This window comes from Saccopteryx leptura, chromosome 2, assembly GCF_036850995.1.
Source record: "Saccopteryx leptura isolate mSacLep1 chromosome 2, mSacLep1_pri_phased_curated, whole genome shotgun sequence".
Classification (NCBI taxonomy): Eukaryota; Metazoa; Chordata; class Mammalia; order Chiroptera; family Emballonuridae; genus Saccopteryx; species Saccopteryx leptura.
The window spans coordinates 14,390,394-14,416,666 of record NC_089504.1 but is presented as its reverse complement, the minus strand read 5'-3'; the positions used below and the strand labels follow the sequence as shown (position 1 = coordinate 14,416,666).

General features: G+C 38.1%; 2 protein-coding genes across 2 annotated transcripts in view; one reads left to right on the top strand and one right to left on the bottom strand.

The window, feature by feature from the left end:
• Positions 1-2,920, top strand: part of CNTRL (centriolin) — a 98,199-nt gene extending 95,279 nt beyond the window's left edge. Inside the window, exon 45 of the mRNA XM_066367276.1 lies at positions 74-2,920. The gene's annotated coding sequence lies outside the window, so the exon portion shown is untranslated. The remainder of the gene's footprint in view (positions 1-73) is intronic.
• Positions 2,405-26,273, bottom strand: RAB14 (RAB14, member RAS oncogene family). The gene is made up of 8 exons (XM_066367281.1): positions 25,989-26,273; positions 17,302-17,360; positions 16,159-16,212; positions 14,780-14,957; positions 10,466-10,532; positions 5,117-5,204; positions 4,772-4,802; positions 2,405-3,348 (listed from the first exon to the last, which is right to left on the bottom strand). The coding sequence occupies exons 2-8, from the start codon at positions 17,351-17,353 to the stop codon at positions 3,171-3,173; spliced, it is 648 nt and encodes a 215-aa protein (XP_066223378.1). The 5' UTR covers positions 17,354-17,360; positions 25,989-26,273; the 3' UTR covers positions 2,405-3,170.

Genomic DNA, 26,273 nt, shown 5'->3' with positions numbered 1-26,273 from the left:
CTTTTTTTTTTTTTTTTTTAAGAAGTTTTCCAGTTCTTTTTGTTTTTTAATTATTTTTATTTATTCATTGTAGAGAAGAGAGAGACAGAGACAGAGAGAGAAGGGGGAAGGAGCAGGAAGCATCAACTCCCATATGTGCCTTGACCAGGCAAACCCAGGTTTTTGAACCAGCAACCTCAGCGTTCCAGTCGACGCTTGATCCACTGTGCCACCACAGGTCAGGCCTAGAACACCTTCCTAAACTGCCACATAAACCCTCCCTATACTCCCAAATAAATAGGGATGGAAGGGTAGTGAACTGAATCACACAATCACAAAAAAGGATACACTTGTATGAGCAAAAAAGTTCTCAAAACTTTTACAAGTCCTCTGGAATTAAGAGTGAGGTAATTCATGTCTGCAAACACCTGGTTACAAAAGACTTGTTTCCAAAGAAACTTGACCACCTCTAATATGTGAACATCATCAACCAAAAAAAAAAAAAAAGTTACATGAAACACTTTTATCTGTGGAAAATAACTTGAACATTGTGGCATGTCTAATGCATAAAAGTACTAGGCACCAACTACTAATCAGGAAGGCCTCCTCAAAGGTGGAAGGGCAAATGAGTGACCCAGAGAAGCAGGTGACCACACAAGTAGTAGTAAGCTCTCCTGAATTAATAGAATTTCATGTTCTCTCCAAAGTATACTTCCTCAGTGTCTGGCACATGAGTGTTACAATATGCAATTTGCTCCTCTAGTTTTGAGCACCCAAGTTTATTATAGGGGATTACTCATGCAAATACAGAATTTGGCCCCAACTAGAGTCAAGGGAGAACACCAGCAGGTACCAAATGTGCAAATCCCACACTGAAAAGTATGAGGGGAAACGATGCAAATGATTCAAAAGCAAAGATAAAAAATCACTGAGCGATGGGGATTTATATGCCATGTACATAGACTTCAATATCAACAAATAAGGACAATTCTGCAATAAAAACTGGTAACCTATGCTAAATAATTGCTTACCTGAAGAAAAATATGAAGTCCTACTAGAGTTCAGAAAATAATACAAACAATTTTAATTTAATCTAGATACAGGTACTTTATTTACAAATATTTAGATTAATAGCATCTTGTTACATCAAATGAAGAGTACAGCAGTCTGAATAAATCTGTCACAAAAACAATAAGACCCACTGTAACTAACTTTGGGAGTCAGGGTATTGCACCTAAACAAGCCGCAGTCTTTACTTTGTGATTGCTACCTTATATCCCAATGGGTGGGTGGTTTGTTTTGTTTTGTCTTAGTAAATATATACACGCACCAGCAGGTCATGGTCCCTGGGTGAGTCCCTTATTATGCAACAGTGTGAGCAAAATGGATCACTTTAAGTTTTTAACAGAATATACCAATCTACTCCAGGAATCTTGTTTTTAAAAAAGTTCAAGACAAAAATAAAGATGAGTCCACAAATTAACCAAATCCTATTTTATGCACATTCCAGTTTTGGCTTTTATTTAACATTGACTATACAATACTCTGGTACTAGCACGTTTACAACCCAGAAAGGTGTTTTTTACTTTAGTGTCTGTAAAGAGGGTTTTAAAATGTGTATTTTAAACACAGCAGTTGAGCTGAGTGCATTTCATATATAGTATTCCCAGGTTTACCTATCCTCTACTTCAATAACTTCCAAATTCCCAGCCTGAACCATAAACTCAGAAATCAATCAACAGAAGGAAAGAACTTGGTAAAATATGTTTGCTGTCTAAAGAAATAAGATTGTTTCCCTTGCAATACTGTATACTTTCAGTGGCCAACCCATCTAGTGCAAAGTAGAAACTTACTTTGTATCAGCACAAACATTGAAACACTGTTAGAAACTTTCCTTTTTACAAAACGACTTATGCCAACAGACAAAATATAGCGCCGCCTGCTAAGAACACAAGGGATATCTTAAATTATTTCACTGTAGTGTTAAAAATGCACAATTTAAAATCCCTTAACAGCAGACCTGTGGTTCTGGCTGTCCAGTTCTAATCTCACCATTCCAAGATAAAGGTATAAAAGCTTAAAATGTGCAATAATAAACCCAGCCTTTTTCCTTTCTATACAGTAAGGCAAGAAATGCAGCCTGTAATGCAAAACGTTTACAAAAAGAGAAAAGCAGGTTAGCACATTGTCAATTGCACAAGAACAGTTAGGAAAATCAGCAGGTAAGCCACAGTGCAAAGATGGAAGAGAATCTGCTAGTGTTCATCTTCTCACGCTAGGAGCTCTTTCCAGCATAATGTCCGCAAACACTGCCAGCACCAAAGGGTGGAGCCAGTATTACTTGTGAACTGCAGTTGTGTCTATTTCCTTGTGTGAAATGGGAGGGAATAACATGGTCACATATAGGTCATACTGTACAAACTGGTATTTTATACTGTTCCAATGCCAGTAATCAATTTATTTTCTTCATTAAAATAATATACACAGAATGTATTGTTAGTTCAGTTCCTTCAAATTTTATACATATTTACTTTCTGCTAAAGAGAAAAGGATAAAATGATGTAAAAAAAAGATAAAGCTATTAATTAAGCACAAGAGAAAAGATAAATGGATATTTTCCCTGTACAAGGCTAAGACAGAAGCAAACCTCTTCAATAAAAATGCCACCCACACAACAGGGAATTTACCCAACAAAAACAAAACAAAAGCAGTTACAGAACCCCTTCTCTAATTATCAGAAGTCATTTCACAGCAATAAACTTGGCTACAACAGACATATTTGAACAGTTAAAGATGAAGAGAAAGGCATAGGATATCAAATTAAACCGTACAGTGAGACAAAGCCTTGCCAAAAATAGGGAGGGGTAAAAATCATGAAATCCAGCATGAGTGCTCAGTTTAAATCATGTATTGGTGACATACTTATCATGAGGACAATCAAGGGGGGGAAAAAAGTCTAGATTTACCATGCAGGAGAGATTACTCTACTTGCCTTTGATAACCTGATTACATCTAGTTGTTTAGCAGTTTAGTACTGTGTTAAACTGTTTTTACAACAGAGTTGTTTTTTTCTTTTCTTTTTTTTTTTAATTAAACCCAGTAAGATGTACAGAAGACAATGAGGCAGTAAAAAGTACTGCTTCCAACAGACAGAGGTGAAAGGTCAAATGAGAGCAATGGCAAAGAGGTCACTAGCAGCCACAGCCTTCTCTCTGGGGCTGAGGTTCACTGGTTAGCCGGCCTCCCTGCGGGGCTGACGGTTTGTGCTGTACACCGGACTCGGCCGCATTCAGATCCAGGCTTCCATCCTGAATGTTCTGATAGATTTTCTTGGCAGCCTCAAGGAAAGCATCTTCTACGTTCTCTCCCCTAAGAAACAATTCACAACTTTACTTGAGAACCAGTTTTCTACAAAAGACAAGACACCTTTTGCGACCCTTTGGTCAACTGCCATAATTATCTTCAACTTAGCCACTGTCATCTAATAAGAGATTACCAGAAGACTGAGCCAAGGTGACAAGATGGGAAAATATTTTCTGTGGAAAGCATGTAAACACAATACTGAGCTGTTTCTACAAACCCTATTTGGATAACTGTATGTATTCTAATTATTAGAATGCTAGTACATTTAACATCTGACAGTTAAGATAGGCTATTTTTGTAATAATAGAGGGTATTCCAAACAGAAATAAAATCTCCAAACATGCAAATATGATTCTCTAATCTGTACAAGTCTGATTAGCCAAGCATGAAATGTACTGTTTCTATCATGTTACGGTGACATGTTCATGCTTAGTCATGTCCATACTTCAATTTTCTTAGAACAATACAGGTAAACAAAATGGAGCTAGCTTCTTACCAACACAAACATTTTTGGCCTAATATATCAAGAACTGTGATGAGAGTCCTGGGGGTTCAAAAATGGACGTGGGATAACAAATGTTAATTATGCTTCTAATTACTCTTAAACACCAAGTACAGGCACTCCCCAAATTATGAACAAGACAGGTTTTGTAGGTTTGAAAATGTGTAAGTATTTATATGCACAGGAAAGGAAAAATAAATACTATGTTAAGACAAACACCTAAATTGCATTTAATAAGTAAATGTACCTGGTTCCAGCTTACATATAGATTCAATTTAAGAACAAACCTACAGATCCTATCTCATCCATAGCCCAGGGGCTGCCTTTCCTTAGTCATGGTTTTTACCATGATCACAAGTATTAAACAGATTAACCAATCTTGAGTCCACAATGCCAAACTCAACCTCAGTTGTCAAAGTCAAACATTTCTGAAATGTTTACACAATTTCACTTAAAATGGATTACTAGTGGGCATTATCAAGTAAAATCTTTTTGGTAAAATAATAAAAACTATCATTTTGAAATGTCTAACAGGAAGAAAAGGTTGCTTACTGTTCCTCTAGCCATAAGCATTATGCACTTATATATTATACATTTTATGTACAAGTGACCCTTGAACAACGCAAGGGGGGGGGGGAGGGTTAAGGGCACTGACCTCCCTAGCAATCAAAAATCTGTTCCGAAATGTAAATTCCCAGCGATGGAACTGACCCTTGAACAAAGCGGGTTTCAACTGTGCGGTTCAACTGAACTACACAGGTCAATTTAAAAAAATCCTTGTATGACTGGACCCACGCAATTCACACCCATGTATTCATGTTATTCAAGGGTCAACTGTGTATATACATTATACATTTTTCATCTATTTGGCTCTACTTTGAGAAATCTGAATATAACTGAAAATGATCTAATTTTAGCCATACTTACGTTTTTGCACTTGCTTCAAGGAACAATAAGCCTAAAAATAAAATTCAGACTACGATTAGGATATTTCAAATTACCTCATAAGGGCATTCTCTTTAGCAACACCTAGATAAAAGTTTCCCATCAGCTCTCAGTATTTTATGACAGAATATGAGTGAGATGGAGGGAACTGTACTACCCCCCGTTACACACACACACACATAAATTCTCAGACACATTTTGTTATTTCCTCATCCTTGAAATCTGAGTAGTCTGCATTAAAAAATATCATTGTCAATCTGCAGAATCAAAATTCTTAGCAATTCTCTCCCAGTGTGAGCCCCCAAAATGCCATTAAAAGAAACCCACCATTTTCCTCAGCGAACTGTTTGGCTTCTTCATATGTAACATCTCTCTGTGCCTCCAAATCTGCTTTATTTCCTATGAGAATTATTACCTAATGTGTGACCAAAAGAAAGATATCTTAAGACAAAAGCAACCATTTACTTATTCTTTAATGTTTGTTTTATTTATTTGAGAGAGGAAGGGAGAGAGCAGGAGAGAAGACAGGAACATCTGTTCTTGTCTGTGCCCTGCCTGGGTATCGAACCAGCAACCTCTGCGTTTCGGAATGATGCTCTAACCAACCAAGCTATCTGGCCAGGGCACAAAAGCAACCATTTAAATCAACCATAAAAATTCTGAAATCCAAAAATTTGATAGAAAAAACCTTAGGCCTAAAGTGGAAAACAAGTACTAGCCATTATCCACCAGACAGGACTACAGAATCATGAAGCCATTAGCATGAAGAGGGATCTCAGCGATCTCCTAGATCAGGGGTTCACAAACTCTCCCATAAGGGGCAGAGAGGATTTAGTTACAGGTTTCTGAGTCCCATATTGTGGTCTCTTTGTGCTTATTTTCTCTTTCTTTTTTTAAAACAATGGTTTATAAATGTAAAAAAGTTTTAGCTCAGAAGCCATTCAAAAACAAGACAGCCCGAGGCACACTAGGCCAAAGATTGATGACTTATCTGAGTGAGGTCACATGAACAAGCTCTGGGGGAATCGTGAATTCACTGAAATTAAGCACAAAATGTAAAAAAAAAAAAAGGACAGTCCCTGAAGAGAAGATTTGTGGTTTTCATCAGATTTCAAAGTTTCTGGACCCTTAGATGTTTTAACTACTAGTTTAACCCTGAGTAGTACAAACGTTCATGCACATCCTCGTGCCTCCTGACCATCCAGAGTACGATCGATTTATTTTAAAAATGTGTAAGGCGGCCCTGGCCAGTTGGCTCAGCGGTAGAGCATCGGCCTGGCGTGTGGGGGACCCGGGTTCGATTCCCGGCCAGGGCACATAGGAGAAGCGCCCATTTGCTTCTCCACCCCCACCCCCTCCTTCCTCGCTGTCTCTCTCTTCCCCTCCCGCAGCCAAGGCTCCATTGGAGCAAAGATGGCCCGGGGCGCTGGGGATGGCTCCTTGGCCTCTCCGGAGGGGCAGAGCATCGCCCCCTGGTGGGCAGAGCATCGCCCCTGGTGGGCGTGCCGGGTGGATCCCGGTCGGTCGGGCGCATGCGGGAGTCTGTCTGACTGTCTCTCCCCGTTTCCAGCTTCAGAAAAATACAAAAAAAAAAAAAAAAATGTAAGGCAACATTAAAAAAAGGTAAATGTATGTTCTTGTTTCCATAAATTGGTTATCGAACAACCATGATTTTAAGTTAATAAAACTGTAACTGGAATCAATTTCATTTTTTGAAAAAAAAAAACTCCCAGAGGTGAGCGAGCATGAAAAAAATTCACTATTTGAAGGGTTAATTCCTTCCCACTACAGGTAAGGAAATTACCTTCCTGCTACAGGTAAGGAAATAAAGGCTCAAGGCAAAGAATCAAAGGTCAGTTAGCAAGTTAGTGGTAGGAGGACATTAGAACCCAGGCAGAACACCCAAACTGTGATCTCAGACAGATACTATTCTGTCCCACACTGTCCTTAGGCAGGACTAAGTTTGTAGCAGCTGATACCAAATCTCCCTGTATCCATGGGGGGGGGGGGGGGGGGGCCCAATAGGAGACGTAAGCAGTGAGTTCAAATCCAAGGTAAAATATCACACGACTACAATATATCCACTTTGGAATAATTTTATTCAAGTGAAGTTAGGCCAAAGTTAAAGGCAGCTCTGAAAAGTTCTAAGGAAAAGTATGAAACCTTGGGGAAACAGGGTTTTTCTATGGCAGGGGATACAGCTTTATAGATATACTACTGTCTCTATCTAAATACTATATATATTTATTTATGTGACACCAACTGGTATACCCTCCTTCCCCCTTCCAAAAAGATGTGCTAATCCAAACATGGGTACTTTAGGAATGGATAGTTTCAACTAAATGGAATCTCCACCATTAACTTTTTTTCATGTCAAAGTACAGCCTTTGGCTCACCCACTTCCAAAAAAATGGTGTCCAATAAACTTTTGACTTGAATGTAAACCTTGATTAAGTACAGTTAAGTACTCTAACAAACGCAAGCATTCCCCACTCAGTGTGGACAACTGACTACTGAGGAAGGAAAGAAGTTTTCATATATAATCCACTGGTCTTTTAAAGACTAAGATAATGATGCTTAAAAAAAATCAGTCTTTTTTCTAAATATCAAGATTAGTAACATTACAATGGCCTAGTACAGGGCCATTTTAAGACAGATACTCAAAACAAGAGATGTCTGCTAAATGGAAGCACTGACTCCTCTCCCAGTTCCTTAAGAATTTCCAACCCGGCCCTGGCCAGCTGGCTCAGTTGATTTGAACATCATCCCAACACACTAAGACTGTGGAGTCAGTCCCCGGTCAAGGAACATATAAGAAACAACCAATGAATGCTTAAATAAATGAAGCAACAAAGCAATGTTTCTCTCTCTTCTTTCCTCTCTCTTTCTAAAATCAGTCAATAAAAATTTTTTTTTAATTTTTAAAGAATTTCTAAACCATGCTTCCTATCATTCTGAAAGGCATACCAACAAGACAGAGGTACAAAATATACTGCCAACAAAATGAGAAAGTGTTTAGTGTAGTCCCTCCCATCCACGGTTTTTCACTTTCCAAGGTTTCAGTTACCTGTGATCAACACATCATCACAAGAAGGGTGAGTAACATAAAATATTTAGAGAGAGAGCGAGCGAGAGCACATTCACATAACTTTTATTACAGTACAATTTTAGTTCTGTTTTATTATCGTTACTCTCTTATGGTGCCTAATTTAGATATTATACTTTATCACAGGTATGTGTGTATAAGAAAAATATAAGGTCTACCGGAAAGTTCTGTCCATTTTTGGAATAAAACAAAATACAAATTTTTCTTACTGTCAATAAACTTTATTAAATAATATAATTGCATTATTAATGATTTCTTGCCAGCGTGAGGGCAATTCATATATCCCATTTTTGAAAAATGTTTTATCTTTTGATGCAAAAAATTGAACCAGTGCTTGTTTGATATCTTCTTCATTTTTGAATTTTTTGCCCTTCAAAAAATTTTGTAAGGACAAAAACAAGTGATAGTCGGTATTATTCCTTCACCAAACACTTTCAATAAATTTCTACATGCTTCTGTAGCATTTCTTCCTTGTTGAAATTCGTAAAAATTACAGTGGCGTAAATGAAATTTATCAGTAGCCATGGGTACACTATCGCTTCACACATAAGACTAATGTGAATCAACTTTGTTTTAGTTACTTTGTTTTAGTTAATTTGCTACATCAGTATGTATACATTAAGTGGTAAAAATAGGCACACATGCGCCAAATAAACGTGCTTACGTGTGGAAACTTGGGATAGAAATGGACAGAACTTTCCGGTAGACCTTATATATATACAGGGTTCGGTACTATCTGTGATTTCAGGCATCTACTGGGGGTCTTGGAACACGTCCCCTATGGATAAGGGAACTACTGTAATTTCCACACGAAAATCAAAGACAACACTATAGAAAATACATCTGAGCTGGACCTTAAAGAGATTTTCTTTCTTAAGATGTGGTAAGATTTCAAGAGGCATAACTAAGGCAGAAAATATAGGGCTAATTTTTTATTATACTCTTCTAAGGACCCTCTATACAGTGAGAATTGTTTTGGTGTTTAAAAAACATTTTTTATCTGAAATAACTGTAGAATCATAGAAGTTTACAAGAGTAGAGAGGTCCTATATACCCTTCACCAAGCTTCCCCAATAGTAGCATCTTACATATTTATACTACACTCTCAAAACCAGGACACTAACATTGGCAAAAGTCTATAGCCCTTACCCCAATTTCACCAGTTTCACACTCTCATGTGTGTATAATTGTTCTATGCCACTTTATTGCAGGCATAGATTCGTATCTTCACAATCAGGATATAGAAATGCCCCATCGCTACAAAGGAACTGCTTTGTGTTGCCTTCTTTATAGTCATCTCACACTATTTACACCCCTCCATCCCCATTGCTAACGTCTGGCAACCACGAATCTATTCTCTATTTCTACAATTTTCTTTTTGAGAATGTTCTACAAACGGAACCATACAACATGTAATCTTCTGAGACAGACTTTTTTTACTCATCATAATGCCCTTGAGATCCATTTGAGTTGCTGCATGTATCAATAGTTCATTCCTTTGTATGACTGAGGAGTGTTGCATTCTATGGATGTGCCAAATTATTTAACCATTCACCTATCAGGGCCATTTAGGTTGTTTCTAGGTTTTGGCTATTGCAAATAAAGCTGCTACGAACATTCACCTACAGGTTTGTATATAAACCTACAGTAAATTTAATGTGATGAAAGATATGCAAGTTCTAGGCATGGTCCCCATCATATTAGGCAAATCATGTCAACTGACTCTCAATATGATGCACTGCTGTTCCCTGATAAAAGCCAATGTTACCACTGATGACATTATTTACTGGACCAGGCCTCTACTAGGTGCAAAGCTAAGTGAGACACAGGCCTTGTTGCTCAGAGTTGGGTCACAGCCCAGTGCCTTTCCTCACTTGTCCATGGAATACCCTCAATAGCATTTACTGAAACCTTACTGACCTCCTCTGTCAAGCCAGTTTCTCCAGATGGCACTGCTCATCCTGGGCCCCTACTATGACACTAGTCACTCTATTCTAACTCATATTTCACTCTACTTTTCAGCATATTTGTATTTTCACGAGTAATCTCCCTGCTAGGACCCACATTTATCTTTCTATACTACAGAGACTAGCATAGTGGCTGGCCTTTAAAACTCTCAGTATTTTCTCAGTCTGGCTAAGAAGCTAATTTTTTAAAGCATGCATAACTTTTTAATTAAAATTTTATTAATTGTAGATTCACATGCAGTTGTAAGAAATACTGCAGAGAGATCCTTTATACACTTTGCCCCATTTCCTCCAATGGTAACATTTTATAAAACTGAACCCTTTTAAAGTGATAGTTTCCAACTTTCACTTCACATGAGATCACCACCCCATTCATAACTTTCATTGTTTTTTTCCTAACCACAAACATGAATAAAAACCAAGTATAAAGTGTGACACCTAGGGTAATAGTACTGAAAAAATGTTTTCTTCAATCAATTTAAGAATAAAATAATGATTCTCATTTTTAGAACCCAAATACAAAAATCCCAATAGCAAATGGCTTCCCTTTTTAGGTTAGCTTAGATCTTAAATTTTTTGTATGATTGGTATCATTTAACTTACAGTATTTGGATTGGTGAGATTCCTTGCATCTGTCAACCAGCTGCTTAAATGGTTATATGTACTTCTTCTGCAAAAATTAAAGTTTACATTTGTGACTGCCATATACAATTGCCATTTCAGTAGAAAAAAAAAAACTTCAATAAATAAAATATAGATTTTAATCAACAGATCCTTAAAAAGTAGTTTTGCTTTTTGACTAGACTGTTACCTTAAAGAACAACAGTTGTGGAATGCAAACACATACTTTTTTTGCATTTGTCTTTAAATTTTTCAAATTAGAAACCAAGACAGTCATACTACATACAGAATGCTGGTATAAAATTCACCTTTCCAGGGAGGGACGTACAAATTGCCAGCTATCGAAAGTCATGGAGATACAAAGTATAGCATAAGGAATATAGTCTATAATACCAAAGTAACTACATGGTGTCAGATGGGTATGAGATGTATCAAAGTGATCACTTCATAAATTCTCTAAGTGTCTAATCACTATGTTGTACACCTGGAAACTAATATATTATATGTCAACTATAACTAAAAAATAAAAAAATATATTTAAAAAGTTTAAAATCTACCTTTTCTTAAAGAGCAAGCTAGTTATAACAGCAAAAAAACTGGCTTTTAAAAAAGGCACTGAACACATATGACTAGAAATTCATGTCCCCACATTTCAGAAAGTGAGTTTATGCTAATTTATTGGCAGCTAAATCATTCTGGGCTTTAAACAGCCCTAATTCTCTACTTTCTCCAAGCAAGAGTTTAAAAACTCGTAGGCTCATTTGCACTAGTCAAGAAGGTCTTGAAACAGTTAAGTACATTCAAATATAGTACTTTACAATATTATATAGAGTATAATGTTAACCAAACATATACAAGGGGTCAAAATAATAAAATTGTGACAGTTAAAAATGTTTTTGATTGATACGGATTCACAGAACATTAATCCATCTTACTTATTTAACAGGTGAAGCAACAGAAGGCCACAAAGATTTAAATTATTTCAGAGCCAGGCCTACTAGGACCTTTATACACATTGGATCCTCAAAGTGTTTCCAATTCATCCTTGTGAACAATGTATTCCATAATCTCTCACTGCCAGTGCTCCTATGAAATTCAATACTCCTAATATTTAATTCTTTCCTAGTGGGAACTGAAAAGAACTCCTTACTCAGACTCTCTTTTTACTGTGCTATATCATATGCACAAATTATCACCTAAGTGTCAAAAAAGTAACATAAATCAAATAACTTTCCTGATGCTTAAAAAATTTTAAGTAAACAATGGTCAAATATTTTTAAAAGGCACAAGTCTTATCACTGCTCAATATCTATAATACTGGCATACCTTGCTTTTACACAACAAATATACCTTATTTTGTGCATAAAACCTTAACACAGCCCAAAAATATTTATCCTGATTTTGATGAATTTTAATATCTCAAAGCTGGCAACAAGAGTGAATTACAAACTGGAACCTTTAGTAAACAGAAAAATCCTCACATCCTTTGTAAATGGTATGAAGATCATGAAAAACATATTATTTACATGTACCATAACTTTTGCTAATAGTTCTGATAATTGTTTTATTAATTTTAAATTCACCACCATAATTTCAAATCTATACAGAAGCATCTAAATCAGGGGTCCCCAAACTTTTTACACAGGGGGCCAGTTCACTGTCCCTCAGACCGTTGGAGGGCTGGACTATAAAAAACTATGAACAAATGCCTATGCACACTGCACATATCTTATTTTAAAGTAAAAAACAAAACGGGAACAAATACAATATTTAAAATAAAGAACAAGTAAATTTAAATCAACAAACTGACCAGTATTTTAATGGGAACTATGGGTTTGCTTTTGGCTAATGAGATGGTCAATGTGCTCCTCTCAATGACCACCAGTGAAAGAGGTGCTTCTTCCAGAAGTGCGGCGAGGGCCGGATAAATGGCCTCAGGGGGCCGCATGAGGCCCGCAGGCGGTAGTTTGGGGACCCCTGATCTAAATATTCATTAACTGGTGGTACTAGAGCAAAAAAAAAAGTGTGCTAATATATCCCTAACAAAACAACTGACAGAGCTAAACAAACTGCCATGATAAGCTACGCTGTAAATTTAGCAAAGTACTCCGTTAACAACCAGAGTTAATGCCAAGGATAGAAAGTATTATTAAAGCAGGGGCGCTTTTTTTTTTTTTCCTTAAGTTGGAAACAGGGAGGCAGACAGACTCCCGCATGCCCACCAGGGGGCGATGTTCTGCCCATCTGGGGCGTCGCTCTACCGCAATCAGAGCCATTCTAGCACCTGAGGCAGAGGCCACAGAGCCATCCTCAGCGCCCGGGCAAACTTTGCTCCAATGGAGCCTTGGCTGCAAGAGGGGAAGAGAGACAGAGAGAAAGGAGAGGGGGAAGGGTGGAGAAGCAGATGGATGCTTCTTCTGTGTACCCTGATTGGGAATCGAGCCCAGGCATTCCACACACTGGGCCGACGCTCTACTGCTGAGGTAACTGGCCAGGGACTAAAGCAGAGACTTTTAAGTTTGCAAAATGTCAAGGATTGATAATAGGAAAGAAATGGGAAAACAACATAGTCATGGCTGCAACATCAATGTCACTATGAAGTATCACTGTCAAGAAAACTAGCTAAAGCTAAAGTACTTTTTATCAGTAAATAGTTTTATTGATATAATGAACATACCATAAAGCTCAACCTTTTAAAGTATACAATATAGTGGCTTTAAGAATATTTACAAAGCTGTACAACGATCACCACTAATTCTAGAGCATTTTCATCACCAAAAAAAGAAACCCCATACCCATTAGCACTCACTCCCATCCCCTGGCAATTCACTTGTCTCTATGCACTGGCCTATTCTGTCCTGGGAATTCCAGAGAAATAGAAGCATACAACATGTGGCCTTTTGTTTCTGGTGTCTTTCGCTTAGCAAAATGTTTTCTAGGTCCAGCCACTGGACAGCATGTTTCATGTTTCTCTTTTAATGGTTGGATTTTATTCCATTGTATGAATATACCATATTTGTTCATCCATTTGAGTTACTTTTGATAACTTAAACAGAAACACATCTTACCTAAGGTATTTGCTATGCTTAAAAGCAAACCATAAAAGTATCAAATCATCACACTGTATATCTTAAACTTATATAATGTTATACGTCAATTTCATATCAATAAAGCTGGGGAAACACACACACACACAAAGCAAAATGAAGTACGACTATACATTGATATATTATTGTAAGTACACATTGTCATATTTAAATTTTATTAATTCATGAAATTTTGAATTATGTGCAGTCTTTGGGAATGTATCCCTCATAAAAATACGTCCTGTACAGATAGCCAGGTTAATAGTCTCCCCACAAAACTAATTACTGATCACTGCCTGGGTATATGAAGAGCATTAAGGCTATTTCACTCTGTCTTAACCCTGAAATCACTCAATTCTAGGAAACTGCATAAAGCATTTCCCAAAGGGAAATATGTTTGAAAGTCTAATTATCACTTAGTCCCACTCACTCATTCCTACCTACCCCATCACCCAAAAGTCGAGCGAGCCACAATGCTTCAGACTGGCACTTTGCATTAATATGAGAGGTGATCCAGGTCATTTTCTAACTTACAGTGGACAAACAACAGAGTTTAATGAAGTGGCACAATTTCTATGTTTTCCAAAGTCAAACATTTACGATCTGGTTTGCTTTGAGTTTCCAGAAATAGACAAGTTGAAATAAATTTAATCTCACTGCCTGAAGTATTATTATAAGCCGCTTCAGTCCATTTCAGGACAAAAAAAAAATTTTTTTAAATTACTCAAACACCTTCAGATGCAAGCATAAGATCTTTTTATAATCTACCACACTGAATTAACAAAACTCCGTAATTCCTTGCTTGGCCTTATTATGAAAAGGTGTAAACTTTAATACTAGAGACTGAATAGAGTAAAACCTCAAGACTTGCTTGCTTTCTACTGAAATGGAAAGAACAAAGTTTGGTATAAAATATTATTTCACCTCAAATAATTCAACTGAAGCTGCTTTTCAGAAAAGTATTCTTCTGTCAGCTCCACCAGCATCTCCTAAAGCTTTTCTTCAGTCATACCCACTTTCAGAAAAGGAAATCAACATGTTATGTCAAGTCTCACACAGCAATTTAGAGAAGAACCATAAAACCCAAATAAGCATATTTACAGTCACACAATTATAAACTAAAGAATGTTTAAATCTATAAAGGAGAAACCAAACTGCCTAAAGTAGATTTCTTTCTGGTTTGAAGGTTGAAAAATTATTGATCTCTTACCTAGTGATATCATACACCATAAGCGCTCCTGCTGCTCCTCTGTAGTAGCTTCGTGTAACAGCCCTAAACCTCTCCTGTCCTGCTGTATCCCATATCTGCAGTTTGATTTTTTGGCCACTAACTTCAATTATTCTTGTACCAAATTCAACACCAATTGTGTGAGGACAATCAGCCATAACTGTTAGGGAGGAAAAGAAATATAATATAATATTCCAGCTTCCAGAAAGCTTCAAATTAAGACCAGTGGGGGGGAAATCCACTGGATAATTCAAATGATTTAGTAATGCTTGTTGGGCTATAAACAGGTTAAAGCTAACACTAAAAATTAAAAAAAAAAAAAAAAAAGCCTAACAAACAGAAGTCACAGAAATAGACTAGAACAGGGGTCAGCAAACTTCTGTAATGACCAAATAACAAATATTTTAAGTTTCAAAGGCCAAAGAGTCACTCTCACAAGTGCTCAACTGTGAAACAAAATCAGTCATAAACAATACATAAAACAGGCATAGCTGTGTTCCAATAAAACTTTACAAAAACAGGCAGTAACTGAATTTGACCTACAGACTCTTGTTTGCTAACCCCTGAACTAAAAGAATCTGCTAATTAAAAATAAAGATTGCAATAAATGCTTCATAATACCATTATATTATTCACCCTTCTGACAATCCTTACATGTAACAAATCAATGGTTTTAGAACTCTAAGTATTAAGTCAAACAAACTTTTATCCTGGAAAATATTATCAATATTTAAAAGAAAATCACATTTAATATATGTTTATGTTATATATGTCTAATTCAGTAAGACAATTATTATAATGTATATTATACTAAGCAAAAAAAAAAAAAAAAAAGCCATGGAAGTAATTTCAACTGTATGGAAACAATTTCAACTATATTTAGCCCCCCAGTTATATAAAATAAAATAGCACCTTCCCCTGCCACCCAAGACAGAATTATACTTTGAATCTTAGTCAAGTCATGAATGCAGACAGAATTCCATTTTAAGTATTTCTAATCTATTATTATATATTCAACAAATGATACATGCAGCAAAATTCCCAATAAGGCAATTTCCATAATGTGAAGTCAGAGAATAAAAAGATTTAAATTTGCCATTACAGTATAAATTTTTTTAAAATTACACCATCAAAAAATCTAGGCAACTCAAAATTATATATAGCACATAAAAATTAACATTATATATGGGTATACTTCACCTTATCTGCACCTATGTATTTAAAAATAAAATCACTTCAAAAGACCTAAGTGGATATATAGGAAAAGGTTGTATTTAAATACATAAGTACACCAAAATGATACTTTCAAAGGTAGAAAAGTGACAAAGAATTTACTGTTTTACCGTACTTATTAAACTTACATTTTTTTTCTGTAAATTGATGAAGCAAGCAAGATTTTCCTACTCCCATGTCCCCTGTTTAAAAAGAAAAGTTTCAAGTGGCAATTATATTTCTCAATTTTATACTCATATAATTATATGTAATGACTGCTCTACCCATTACATTATCACAACTTTCTGGGACACATAGAAAAGGTGTATTTCCCTAATTTATAAGAGTTCAAAAGATCCTACAGGTCAGTTTTCACTGTGATGTACAAATTCACTATTCCCAACTTTCAGCAGTGATAAAATTTGGTTATAAATTATGTTAATCGCCACCAGCTGGGAAGTGCACTTTTAATAGAGAAATTGTTGTAATCTTGTTTTCTACTTTGAGCAGTTTCAAAGTTTTATATTGTTTCTTTTCTTAACTGTGCATAGAAGCAAGACTCCTAAGGAGTGACAAATAGGGCAGCAGCATATAACAACCAAAAGTAAGTTTTGGGAGCCTGATTTCACTAGATCCCATCTTATCTCACTTTTTTTTTTTGCGCATAATTCCACACACACAAAAATGTACACTGCATGAAAACCGTAACAGAACAGTGTCGCCTCTGTATTACTGCAATTTAACCGCTGGTGAGGGAAAAAGCATTGCAATATAGTCAACAGAAGCTCAACATTAAACCAAACTCTTCTCATGTGATGAATTAACTGAAAAGTATATATACTTTCAACTGGACTCTGACAACCATACTTGGATAAACAACAGTCTTTTAATTTGAACAAAATCTGGAAACTTAAGGGGAAAACCACTAATATTGCATTTTATGTCTATTATACAATTATTCTGAATCAATGTTTTCCAGGACTTTCATGATATATTTGGACTGTAACAACAGTCCTAGGAGATTAATTTTATTTCCAGTATTAAAAAATTTTCAGGTAGCCCTCAAGACAACTAGCATCACTTCAAAGGCACCTGGCATTGTATAAAAGTATCCAAAGCCACAATGCAAAGGATACATTGTCAATGCAAAAATAAATCTTCTCAAAGGAGCTTTATTTTGTACTGAGAAAACCATCCACTTCTTTTCTAATGGTATTTAAGTACTGGTATATAAATACGTATTTGCACATTAACCTTCTTTGAGAACTAGAGTGCCAAGCAAATAAACTTACCAATAATAATATATTTAAAGATGTAAGAGTAGTTGTATGGTGCAGTTGCCATGGTGGCACTAAAAACAAAGAAAACTGTGTTACTTCAGTGTAAAAGTATATACAAATTTATCCAAACTGATCATTGCCATCCTTTAAAAATACATTAAAAAAAGTCCACTGATTATCAACAAAATATTGATTCCAATAAGTCGAAGTAAATCTGCATTTCCCAAACTGATCAAATGCACAAATGTTCATGGATGAACACTGCTTTACCATTCTCATGTATTATCCAAAGGAATTTAAGAAATCATTTACATCAAAACAATTCCAACATTTCATGTTAGGAATAAGAAATGTTGCTCTGGAAAATGTTAAACAAAGAAATCTTTATAAATTCAAGTTAAACATCATTACAAATAGTCCTCTTTCCCCCCATTATAAATAGTCCTCATCCCTATTAGTCAGTTGAATTACTGATGGCCTACTTGTTCAGAATTTTCTGATTTTTTTTAAATGACAGAATGTTTTTTAAAAAACCAGTAACTTATAAACACAATGGAACTTTTCTTAAAGTTTTTATTTATTGATTTTTAGAGAGAGAGGAAGGGAGAGGCACAAAGAGAAACATCAGTGTGTTGTTCCACCTATTTCTACCATCACTGTTGACTCTTTGATGTGCCCTGACTAGGGACTGAACCCGTAACACCTCCTGTCCGCATGTTGGGAAGCTCTAACCAAGATACTTGGCTAGGGCCACAATGCAACTTTTTTACTCTATTTTAAATAAATGGTTAGTATAGCATCCAAAGAAAGAGTAATCATTATTTCCAAACCAAATTAATGTCAGATTAAGATAGAACCACAGCCTGACCAGGTAGGTGGCGCAGTGGATAGAACGTCGGACTGGGATGCAGAAGGACCCAGGTTCGAGACCCCGAGGTCGCCAGCTTGAGCGCGGGCTTATCTGGCTTGAGCAAAAAAAAGCTCACCAGCTTGGACCCAAGGTCGCTGGCTCCAGCAAGGAGTTACTCGGTCTGCTGAAGGCCCGCAGTCAAGGCACATATGAGAAAGCAATCAATGAACAACTAAGAAGTCGCAACGCGCAACAAAAAACTAATAATTGATGCTTCTTATTTTTTAAAGTCAATCTTTGGCCTGATCAGATGGTGGCGCAGTGGATAGAGCGTCGGACTGGGATGCTGAAGACTCAGGTTCGAGACCCCGAGGTCGCCAGCTTGAGCGTGGGCTCATCTGGTTTGAGCAAAAGCTCACCAGCTTGGACCCAAGGTCGCTGGCTCGAGCGAGGGGTTACTCGGTCTGCTGAAGGCCCACGGTCAAGTCACATATAAGAAAGCAATCGATGAACAACTAAGGTGTCGCAATGCGCAACAAAAAACTAATGATTGATGCTTCTCATCTCTCCATTCCTGTCTGTCTGTCTGTCTATCCCTCTCTCTCTCTCTCTGTAAAAAAAAAAAAAAAAAGTTGGCCCTGGCCGGTTGGCTCAGTGGTAGAGCGTCAGCCTGGCATGCAGGAGTCCCAGGTTCGATTCCCAGCCAGGGCACACAGGAGAAGCACCCATCTGCTTCTCCACCCCTCCCCCTCTCCTTCTTCTCTGTCTCTCTCTTCCCCTCCCGCAGCCAAGGCTCCATTGGAGCAAAGTTGGCCCAGACGCTGAGGATGGCTCTGTGGCCTCTGCCTCAGGCGCTAGAATGGCTCTGGTTGCAACAGAGCAACGCCCAGATGGGCAGAACATCGCCCCCTGGTGGGTGTGGGCGCATGCGAGAGTCTGTCTGACTGCCTCCCCGTTTCCAACATCAGAAAAACACACACACACACACACACACACAAAGTCAATCTTTGGCAATTCATATGGTTCAAATTACCTAATGTAGAATTTGAAGATTAGCAATATAGCAAATGTCTGCTATGTAATTTTAGGAGCTGAGAGAAGTAATAGCATAAAATACTAGCTGTGGTTGTAAAATTGAAAATTTATATATTAGATTCTATATATGTCAAAAGACAATTCATTCCTTAACTTCAGACAGACTTAATCTGAAGGATTCTAATTTACTTCCTACTTTTAATAACTTAAAAAACTCTGCAATTTATTCAAATGAATGCCTTGAATGTGACAGATACTGCTGGAGACAGCACAGTGCTAGAGAAAGGTAAAGTCTAATGAATACTGGTTAAAGTTCCAATAAAATTATTCTCAAACCAGTTTTCAGTTTAAGCAAAGATAAAAATTCTTTATAGATGAAGGTTTAACCCTCATTTTTAAAAATTTAATTTTCAGTAATTTTTTCATTTGATTTGTATTGTTTTTGGCCAAATGCCTCACTACACAAGCTATATGCATTTAGTGTGATTGGAAAAATTCATTTACTGAATTAACACTTTCCTATATATCACATTTCCAATAAAATTTCTATATAATAAAACAAAAATGTAGAAAAAGTATGTGTGTAAAATAAGTGAATTATTGTTATCAGGGAAGGGGAAAGTGTCAATTATTGGACAATCACTTCATACAATAATAGTTTCCTCTCTTAGCCATATGAACTATATTCAACAAAAGCAGATGCCCGGCTGCTCCCTATTCCAGCTTGACACTTTGTAACACATTTAAAATCAGTCTTCCACATCACAGAAAACTCCCTTAACCAGTTCTTTCAGGAAAGGGGGTTTTTCTAGTAGAGTAACTCTGATTCTGATCATTATCCTAATTCCCTTTTTCCAGATACTGGGGACTCAAAACATTTAAGAATGAACGTGGTCCTGAGGCAAAAATTGGTCTAAATTATTCACTACATATCTAAACCAGACCCGAAACACACGGAAAAAAAATTCTCAATATGAAAACGATATAAAGATTTTAACATCTTAACTTGCACTCCTCTCAGATTCTTACTAATTGATTTTTTACTCTTCTTTCCCCATTCAAGTTTGGGAAAAAGAGTAAGTTAGTAACCTATAAATTACTGTTTCTCTCATGTTCTTCCCCTTTTGATTTTCCTTGGTTCTAATTTAATATTGTGAATAAGTATTATTAAGTAATTACATCAGAGGATGCACTGTAATCAGGACTTGTAGATATGGATAAATGATAATACTATAATAATAATTCATATGATATCTACCTAACAAAAAATGTTTCTGAAAGGAAATAACATTTGTTGAGAGTAAACCATGGGATGATCCGCACTTTTCCCTATATTGACTGTCTTACATAATTCTTCCTTAATTCGCACAACTCTGTAAAATCATTATCATGTTCATGTAAAAACTGAATAAACAGATGTTTGGAGAAATTCAAAATTTGGCCAGTGTTACAAAGTTAGGAAATAGCAAAACTGAAACTTGAACCCAGGCCTAATTCCAAAGAACCCAATTTTTTCTAAGATAGCTTATTAAAGATACACATATCTGTAGACTGATAAATTAAAAGCAAAAACTAAAAATGAAAGATGGAGGATAATTACAGGCAGTCCACGGGTTACAAACGAGAGAGAGAGAGAGAGAGAGAGAGAGAGAGAAGCATCAACTCATAGTTGCATCAGTTTAGTTGTTCACTGAACATACGTGCTTCTCATACGTGCTTGACTGGAGGGCTCCAACGGAGCCAGTGACCCATTGCCCAATCCAGCAACACTGGGTTCAAGCCAGCGACCTTGGGCTTCAAGCCAGCGACCTTTGGGCTCAAGCTAGCGACCAGAGGATCCTGTTGATCTCATTCTCAAGCTGGTGACCTCAGGGTTTTGAACCTGGGGACCTCAGTGTCCCAGGTCAATGTTCCATCCACTATACCGCCACCTGTCAGGCTGGAGTCAGTTTCTTGAAGTAGGCACCAAAGGAGGTTTGTACAAAGTTTTTCTTATTCTCATCATAAATGGCCCTGTAGCATCACAGGCCTTCGGTAACTGTACAGTAAACTTTGGTTAACCTCTCTGCATCAGGATCTTACTCCTCTAACTTTGCCATTCCCGCTTCAATGAGACGAAAAACATCAGCTAACTTTTGCAGTTTGGAGTTTCTAAGGTCCCTGATTTCTTCCCTAAATGCTATCATCTGCTTCTCTAGTTCAATTAGGTTTTCACTGGTTAGTTCTTTGCCATGGGGGTCCAGTAATTTTCACTGATGTCCAACTGCAGTTGAATGCCAACAGCCCTTATGGCTTTCTGTTTGTAAGTACAAGTTGTATGTAAGTAGGATGTTTGTAGCTCAGGGACTTACCGTATACTAAAAAATTAGGGTAATAGTTTTACTATCAGTGATGTAAAATTTAATTCAAAACTTCCTGGCTGTCAGGAAAAATGTTTACTACATGCATAACTTACCACTAATACTTGTGATGCCTGTTTTAAATATTAACTATGTTTAATACTGCTTTAGCAAGATTTTGCAAGCTCATCTCTTGAACATGAAACATACCACTGTTTAAGGTGAGAAATACATTTTTTTAAATGGAGTTTGCTATTGCATAAAATGCTTCAATGTGCTTTTAACAAAATTACAGAGGTTTTTCCCGGTCAACACATATCAATAAATGGTTGCTAAATACATATGAAACATAATTACTGTTGCCATCAAAAATAGAATTACATGGTCTTCATAAACTGAATCAGACACCTTTCCAAATAACATTGTACAAACACATATATGGCCAGTTTTTAAGTGCAGACAGAGATGTGAATGTAGGCACTTTCATACATTTTGTTTGTGAATAACCGCACATTTTGGGGAAGTAATCAGTATATATTTTAATATCTTTAAAAAAATGCAAATCACCCTTTGGCAAAGAAACCCACTTAATAGTAGTCTACAGAAATGAAAGCTTCAGTCCACAATGTTACAGGTTCAAATGCATTTAATGCAGAATTTTTATAGCAAAAACAAAACCTGGGAACAATCTAAACAGGGAAATGACTAAAATAAATCTGTATATAAAACAATATACATCTAGTTTAAAAACATTTAGAAATATATGTATTAACTTATAGAAATAATAGCTATGATTTTAAGTGAAAAATAGCCTGCTGCAGTTTGATGCAGAAACATAGCCCATTTTGAACACACACACATAACTCTCAATCCTATATGCACATGATATAGAAGACTACACATCAAATTGTGAAAATGAACACATGGGAAGAGAGAAATTAATAACTTTCTTTAACCATCCCTGCACTGACAGTATAATGAGCACGTACTATTCCAAAATATTCCAAGTAGAAGAAAAATAAAGGACTATTAAATATTTATATTTTAAAAGCATTTTATATACAATTCTAATACAAAACAAATTAAAGAATAAACCAAAACAAAAGAACTCCAATTTAAAATATTTCCAATATCACTTCCACATTCAACAATAATATGGGGAACATAATATAAAGTCAATCATATGATCAGCCTCAAAAAAACAAAAGAGACCCCAATAATCAAGGGGTAGTTCCAGTTGGGTTTTTTTTTTTATAGTTTGGCTTCTTACTGTGTTAACTTATGCACTGTATCTGACTAATTCTCTCACCGCTGTTATATAGCTATTTTATTCTACCCCTTAAAACATACGATGTTATTGTATAATTTTTACATAACTAATCCAAGACAGCACAGGAAAAAAAACAACGCACTAAATATTTCAGGTGTTTTAAATCCTAATCCTCACTGCTGAAATTAGTTTTTTTTTAACATGCAAAATATCTTGTTAAAAAAACCAAAGCCAAGATAGACTGCTTTTGTGATTCCAATATAAAAATGTTTCTGAGCATCTACTAAGCACAAAGCCTGTATTAGATTTAACAATACAGTAATGATTAAAAAACAAAACAAAAACATTGTCCCTCCCTTCATGAAACTCAAGAACATAAGCATTCTGATTTGCTTATAGGCCTAGTCAAGTGAAATGCTACTTGATTTGCAGTAAGGTGAACACAAAACTTCAGTAGTCACTCTAAAATTCTAATCAAACCAAAGTGAGAGGTCAACTTCCTTTCCTTAACAATAAAGCAACCTATGAAAATAAACCGCCCATTTCTGAAATTCATCTTAAAAATAACCAAAAAAACCCCGAAACCCTCAATACCTTACATTTGACAAGCTATTTCATGTCACACTCTTATACAAATCAGTAATGTGAATAAGAAAAAAAACTTGAGTTCCTTCACGTGTCAACAGCAAGACTGTTTCAGCAAACTATGATGGTATTCTATGAATAGGAAATAAAGCATTCTAAAACTGCACCTCTGTTCACAGAAGTAATGTACTTAGGCAAAAAACAAAAATAAATCAAACCCTGCCCTTACTACTGCAGTTAAGAGGATTAGTAGTAGTGAAAATTGTACTGATGAAATGATGATGTGAGATTTTCTTCAAAATAATTTCGTGGAGAGGGTACAGGTCAATGTAGGTGAAACAAGATTGCTGATCACTGATGACACCGGCTGCTAGGTATAGGAAGGCTTAACATACTACTCTACATTGTATGTTTGAAACTGTCTAGAATAAAAGCATTTAAAAAGTAAAGAACATGTCTGATACCTCTACTTGTACAGTGCTGTCTCCAGCCTTGCCTGACATTTAACCATATAAAAATGTTTCAATTATCTAAAAAAATGAAGCACCTCTCAACAGCCCTTGTTTTAACATATTTTAGTTGCCTTAACCAAAGGCTCCTCCAAGTACAATTATCTTACTAAGGTTATGCAAAGATACTTAATACTGAAAAAAATCAGTTGTAAGAACAACCCAAATTCTGTTGAATAGTTGAAGTACATACCAACCATGAAGTTTAACATAAAGCAGAAAGAGCAAAAACTTTCAGAAATACAACATAAATTCCAAGGAACCTTTTAGGTTATTCAAATCTAAGGTTTTACATCTTTTAAATAACTGCCATTTACTGAGTGCCTAATATATGCCAGCTATTTTTTAAGTAATCATTAATCCTAAAACTCATTTTACAGACAGGAAACCAGCTCAGAGAAGTGATACATCCATCATCATAAACTACTAAAGGAAAGCTAAGATTAAGGCTCTGGTCAAAATCTACAGCTCTCCAGTCATGCTCCTTCCTCTCCTTTACTCAACAAATATTAAACAGTCGCTACATGCCTGACACTGGTACAGGCAATGAGATCTAACTATAAATCAAGTAAAATGCTATGAAGTTTTAAATCCCATTTAATCCTCACAACTCAAAAACATAGTTACTATTATCCCCTGGATAGATAAGAACCCCGCGTCTGAGACGTTAAGTAACTTGCTTATGGTCATTAACTAGGAAGTTGAAGTGTATGACATATGACATCCCTCAAGGCGTAACCAAGTAAAAGTGTATAAGCAAAATATTGAGAAAAAATTTTGGGAAGTCTTAAAGGGAAGGAGGAGTGGGAGCTAAACTAGGGCAAGGTTAAGTTTGCCCTTAATAACCACACCTAAAAAAGAGCAATTGTGATAATGAAATGAGCAATAAACTTTGCAAGAGGTCAAATCTGGGCTCGGACACTTGCTGTGGGGCCACCCGGAAAGAAAACGTGGCCTCTGGGAACCTCAGGTTTTTCTTCAAATATAAAATAGAAAGCTGCCAGCTCCCCTCTGCAGCTGGGAGCGTGAGCACGGGCAGTGCAGTGCCTAACACGGCAGGCTTTGGTTTATAAGGAGCGACCCGCTGTCATCCCAGGAACAGGAGGAAGGAATGAGGCTGCGGCCACTTTCAGCCGGTCAGGTTGCGGCCCGGCCTCACCTGTACGCAGGCAGCACCGGCCACAGCGCAGGCGGAGGCCGGCTCGCACGCGCCGCCGTCAACCAGCCACAACACAACTTCATGCCTCAGTTTCCTCACTCGTAAAACGGAGATAACTCGACTTACCACCAAAAGCGGCGTGAAGCAAGATAAACGGTGCGAACACCCCTAAATCTGGGCCTGGCACACAGTCAAGCGCAAACCATGGAAACAACGCCCGTTGTTCCTTTTCCATGATAGAAATGCCAAAACTTTTGGTCGTCTTCATCATGTCTGGAAGTAATCCGGGCTCGCGGCCTTAGAGCAGGTCTCGGGCCTTACGGGGCCGTACCCGGGCCGGGACCTAGAGAGCACAGCCCCCTTCCTTCTCCAGCCCGAGTGCAGAGGCGGTCCACCCACGGCGCAAGGACGCCGGCGCCAGCCCAAGAGGCCGGCGTGCGGCTGCCTTTTGTACTCGGGGCCAGACGCGGCCTACGGGACGGGGACTGCCACGTCGGGGGCTCCGGGGCTGCCAGGCCGCGCGGCTCGGCCGGTCCACTTCGCGGGGGTGGTCCGCAGCCGCCGGAACGGCAGCCCGGAGAGAGGGGCCAGCGAGGAGGCCGAGCGGCCCCGTCCGGCCAAGGAGGCGGGGAAGGCGAGGCCGAACACACCCTTCCCTGCACGCCTGGAAGCTCTCGGCGAGGCGGGGAGGACCGGCGGCTCCGGCGGGCGCAGCGCGGGGACACCCTCGCCCCCGCCGGGCAGTCCCGTCGGGCCGGGCCCCGCGGCGCCCACCGCGACCCCCGGCCCGCCGCGGCCTGACAGGGCCTGCCCTGCGGCGCCGCCCGCCCGCCCGCCTGCCCGCCTGCCTGCCTGCCCGTGGCCCCGGCTCTCCGTCGTCCCCACCCTCGGCCCGCGGAGAGCCGGGCGAGGAGGCCTCGGCCGGCCGGACACTGCGGAAGGCCTGGGTTACCTGGGGGGTTGCTGGTGGCTGGGCAGCTTTCCGGGCGGGAGGGGGGGCGTCAGGACGAGGAAGAGGAGTGCGGGCACAGCCGGAGAGGGGCGGGGGCGGTCGGCCGAGGCCCCGGAAGGTAGCGAGGTGGCCGAGGAGGTGCAGACTCGCTGGCGGCAGTAGCGGTGGCAGCGGCGACTGCTCCAGCGGCTCCCTCAGGATCTTCCTCGGGCAGGTCCAAGATGGCGGCGCTCCCTGCACAGGGTTTCCTGTCACCCTCGCAATGGGCCGGACCACAAAAGAAGG

What these genes read in the sequence shown, in the direction of transcription:
- RAB14 (XM_066367281.1), bottom strand. Translation starts at nt 17,353, where the DNA reads ATGGCAACTGCACCATACAACTACTCTTACATCTTTAAATATATTATT. An exon ending in CTTTAAATATATTATTATTG is followed by an intron (nt 16,213 to 17,301) that starts GTAAGTTTATTT and finishes CTTTTTAAACAG; the next exon opens with GGGACATGGGAGTAGGAAAA. An exon ending in ATCTCACCAATCCAAATACT is followed by an intron (nt 5,205 to 10,465) that starts GTAAGTTAAATG and finishes GTCACACATTAG; the next exon opens with GTAATAATTCTCATAGGAAA.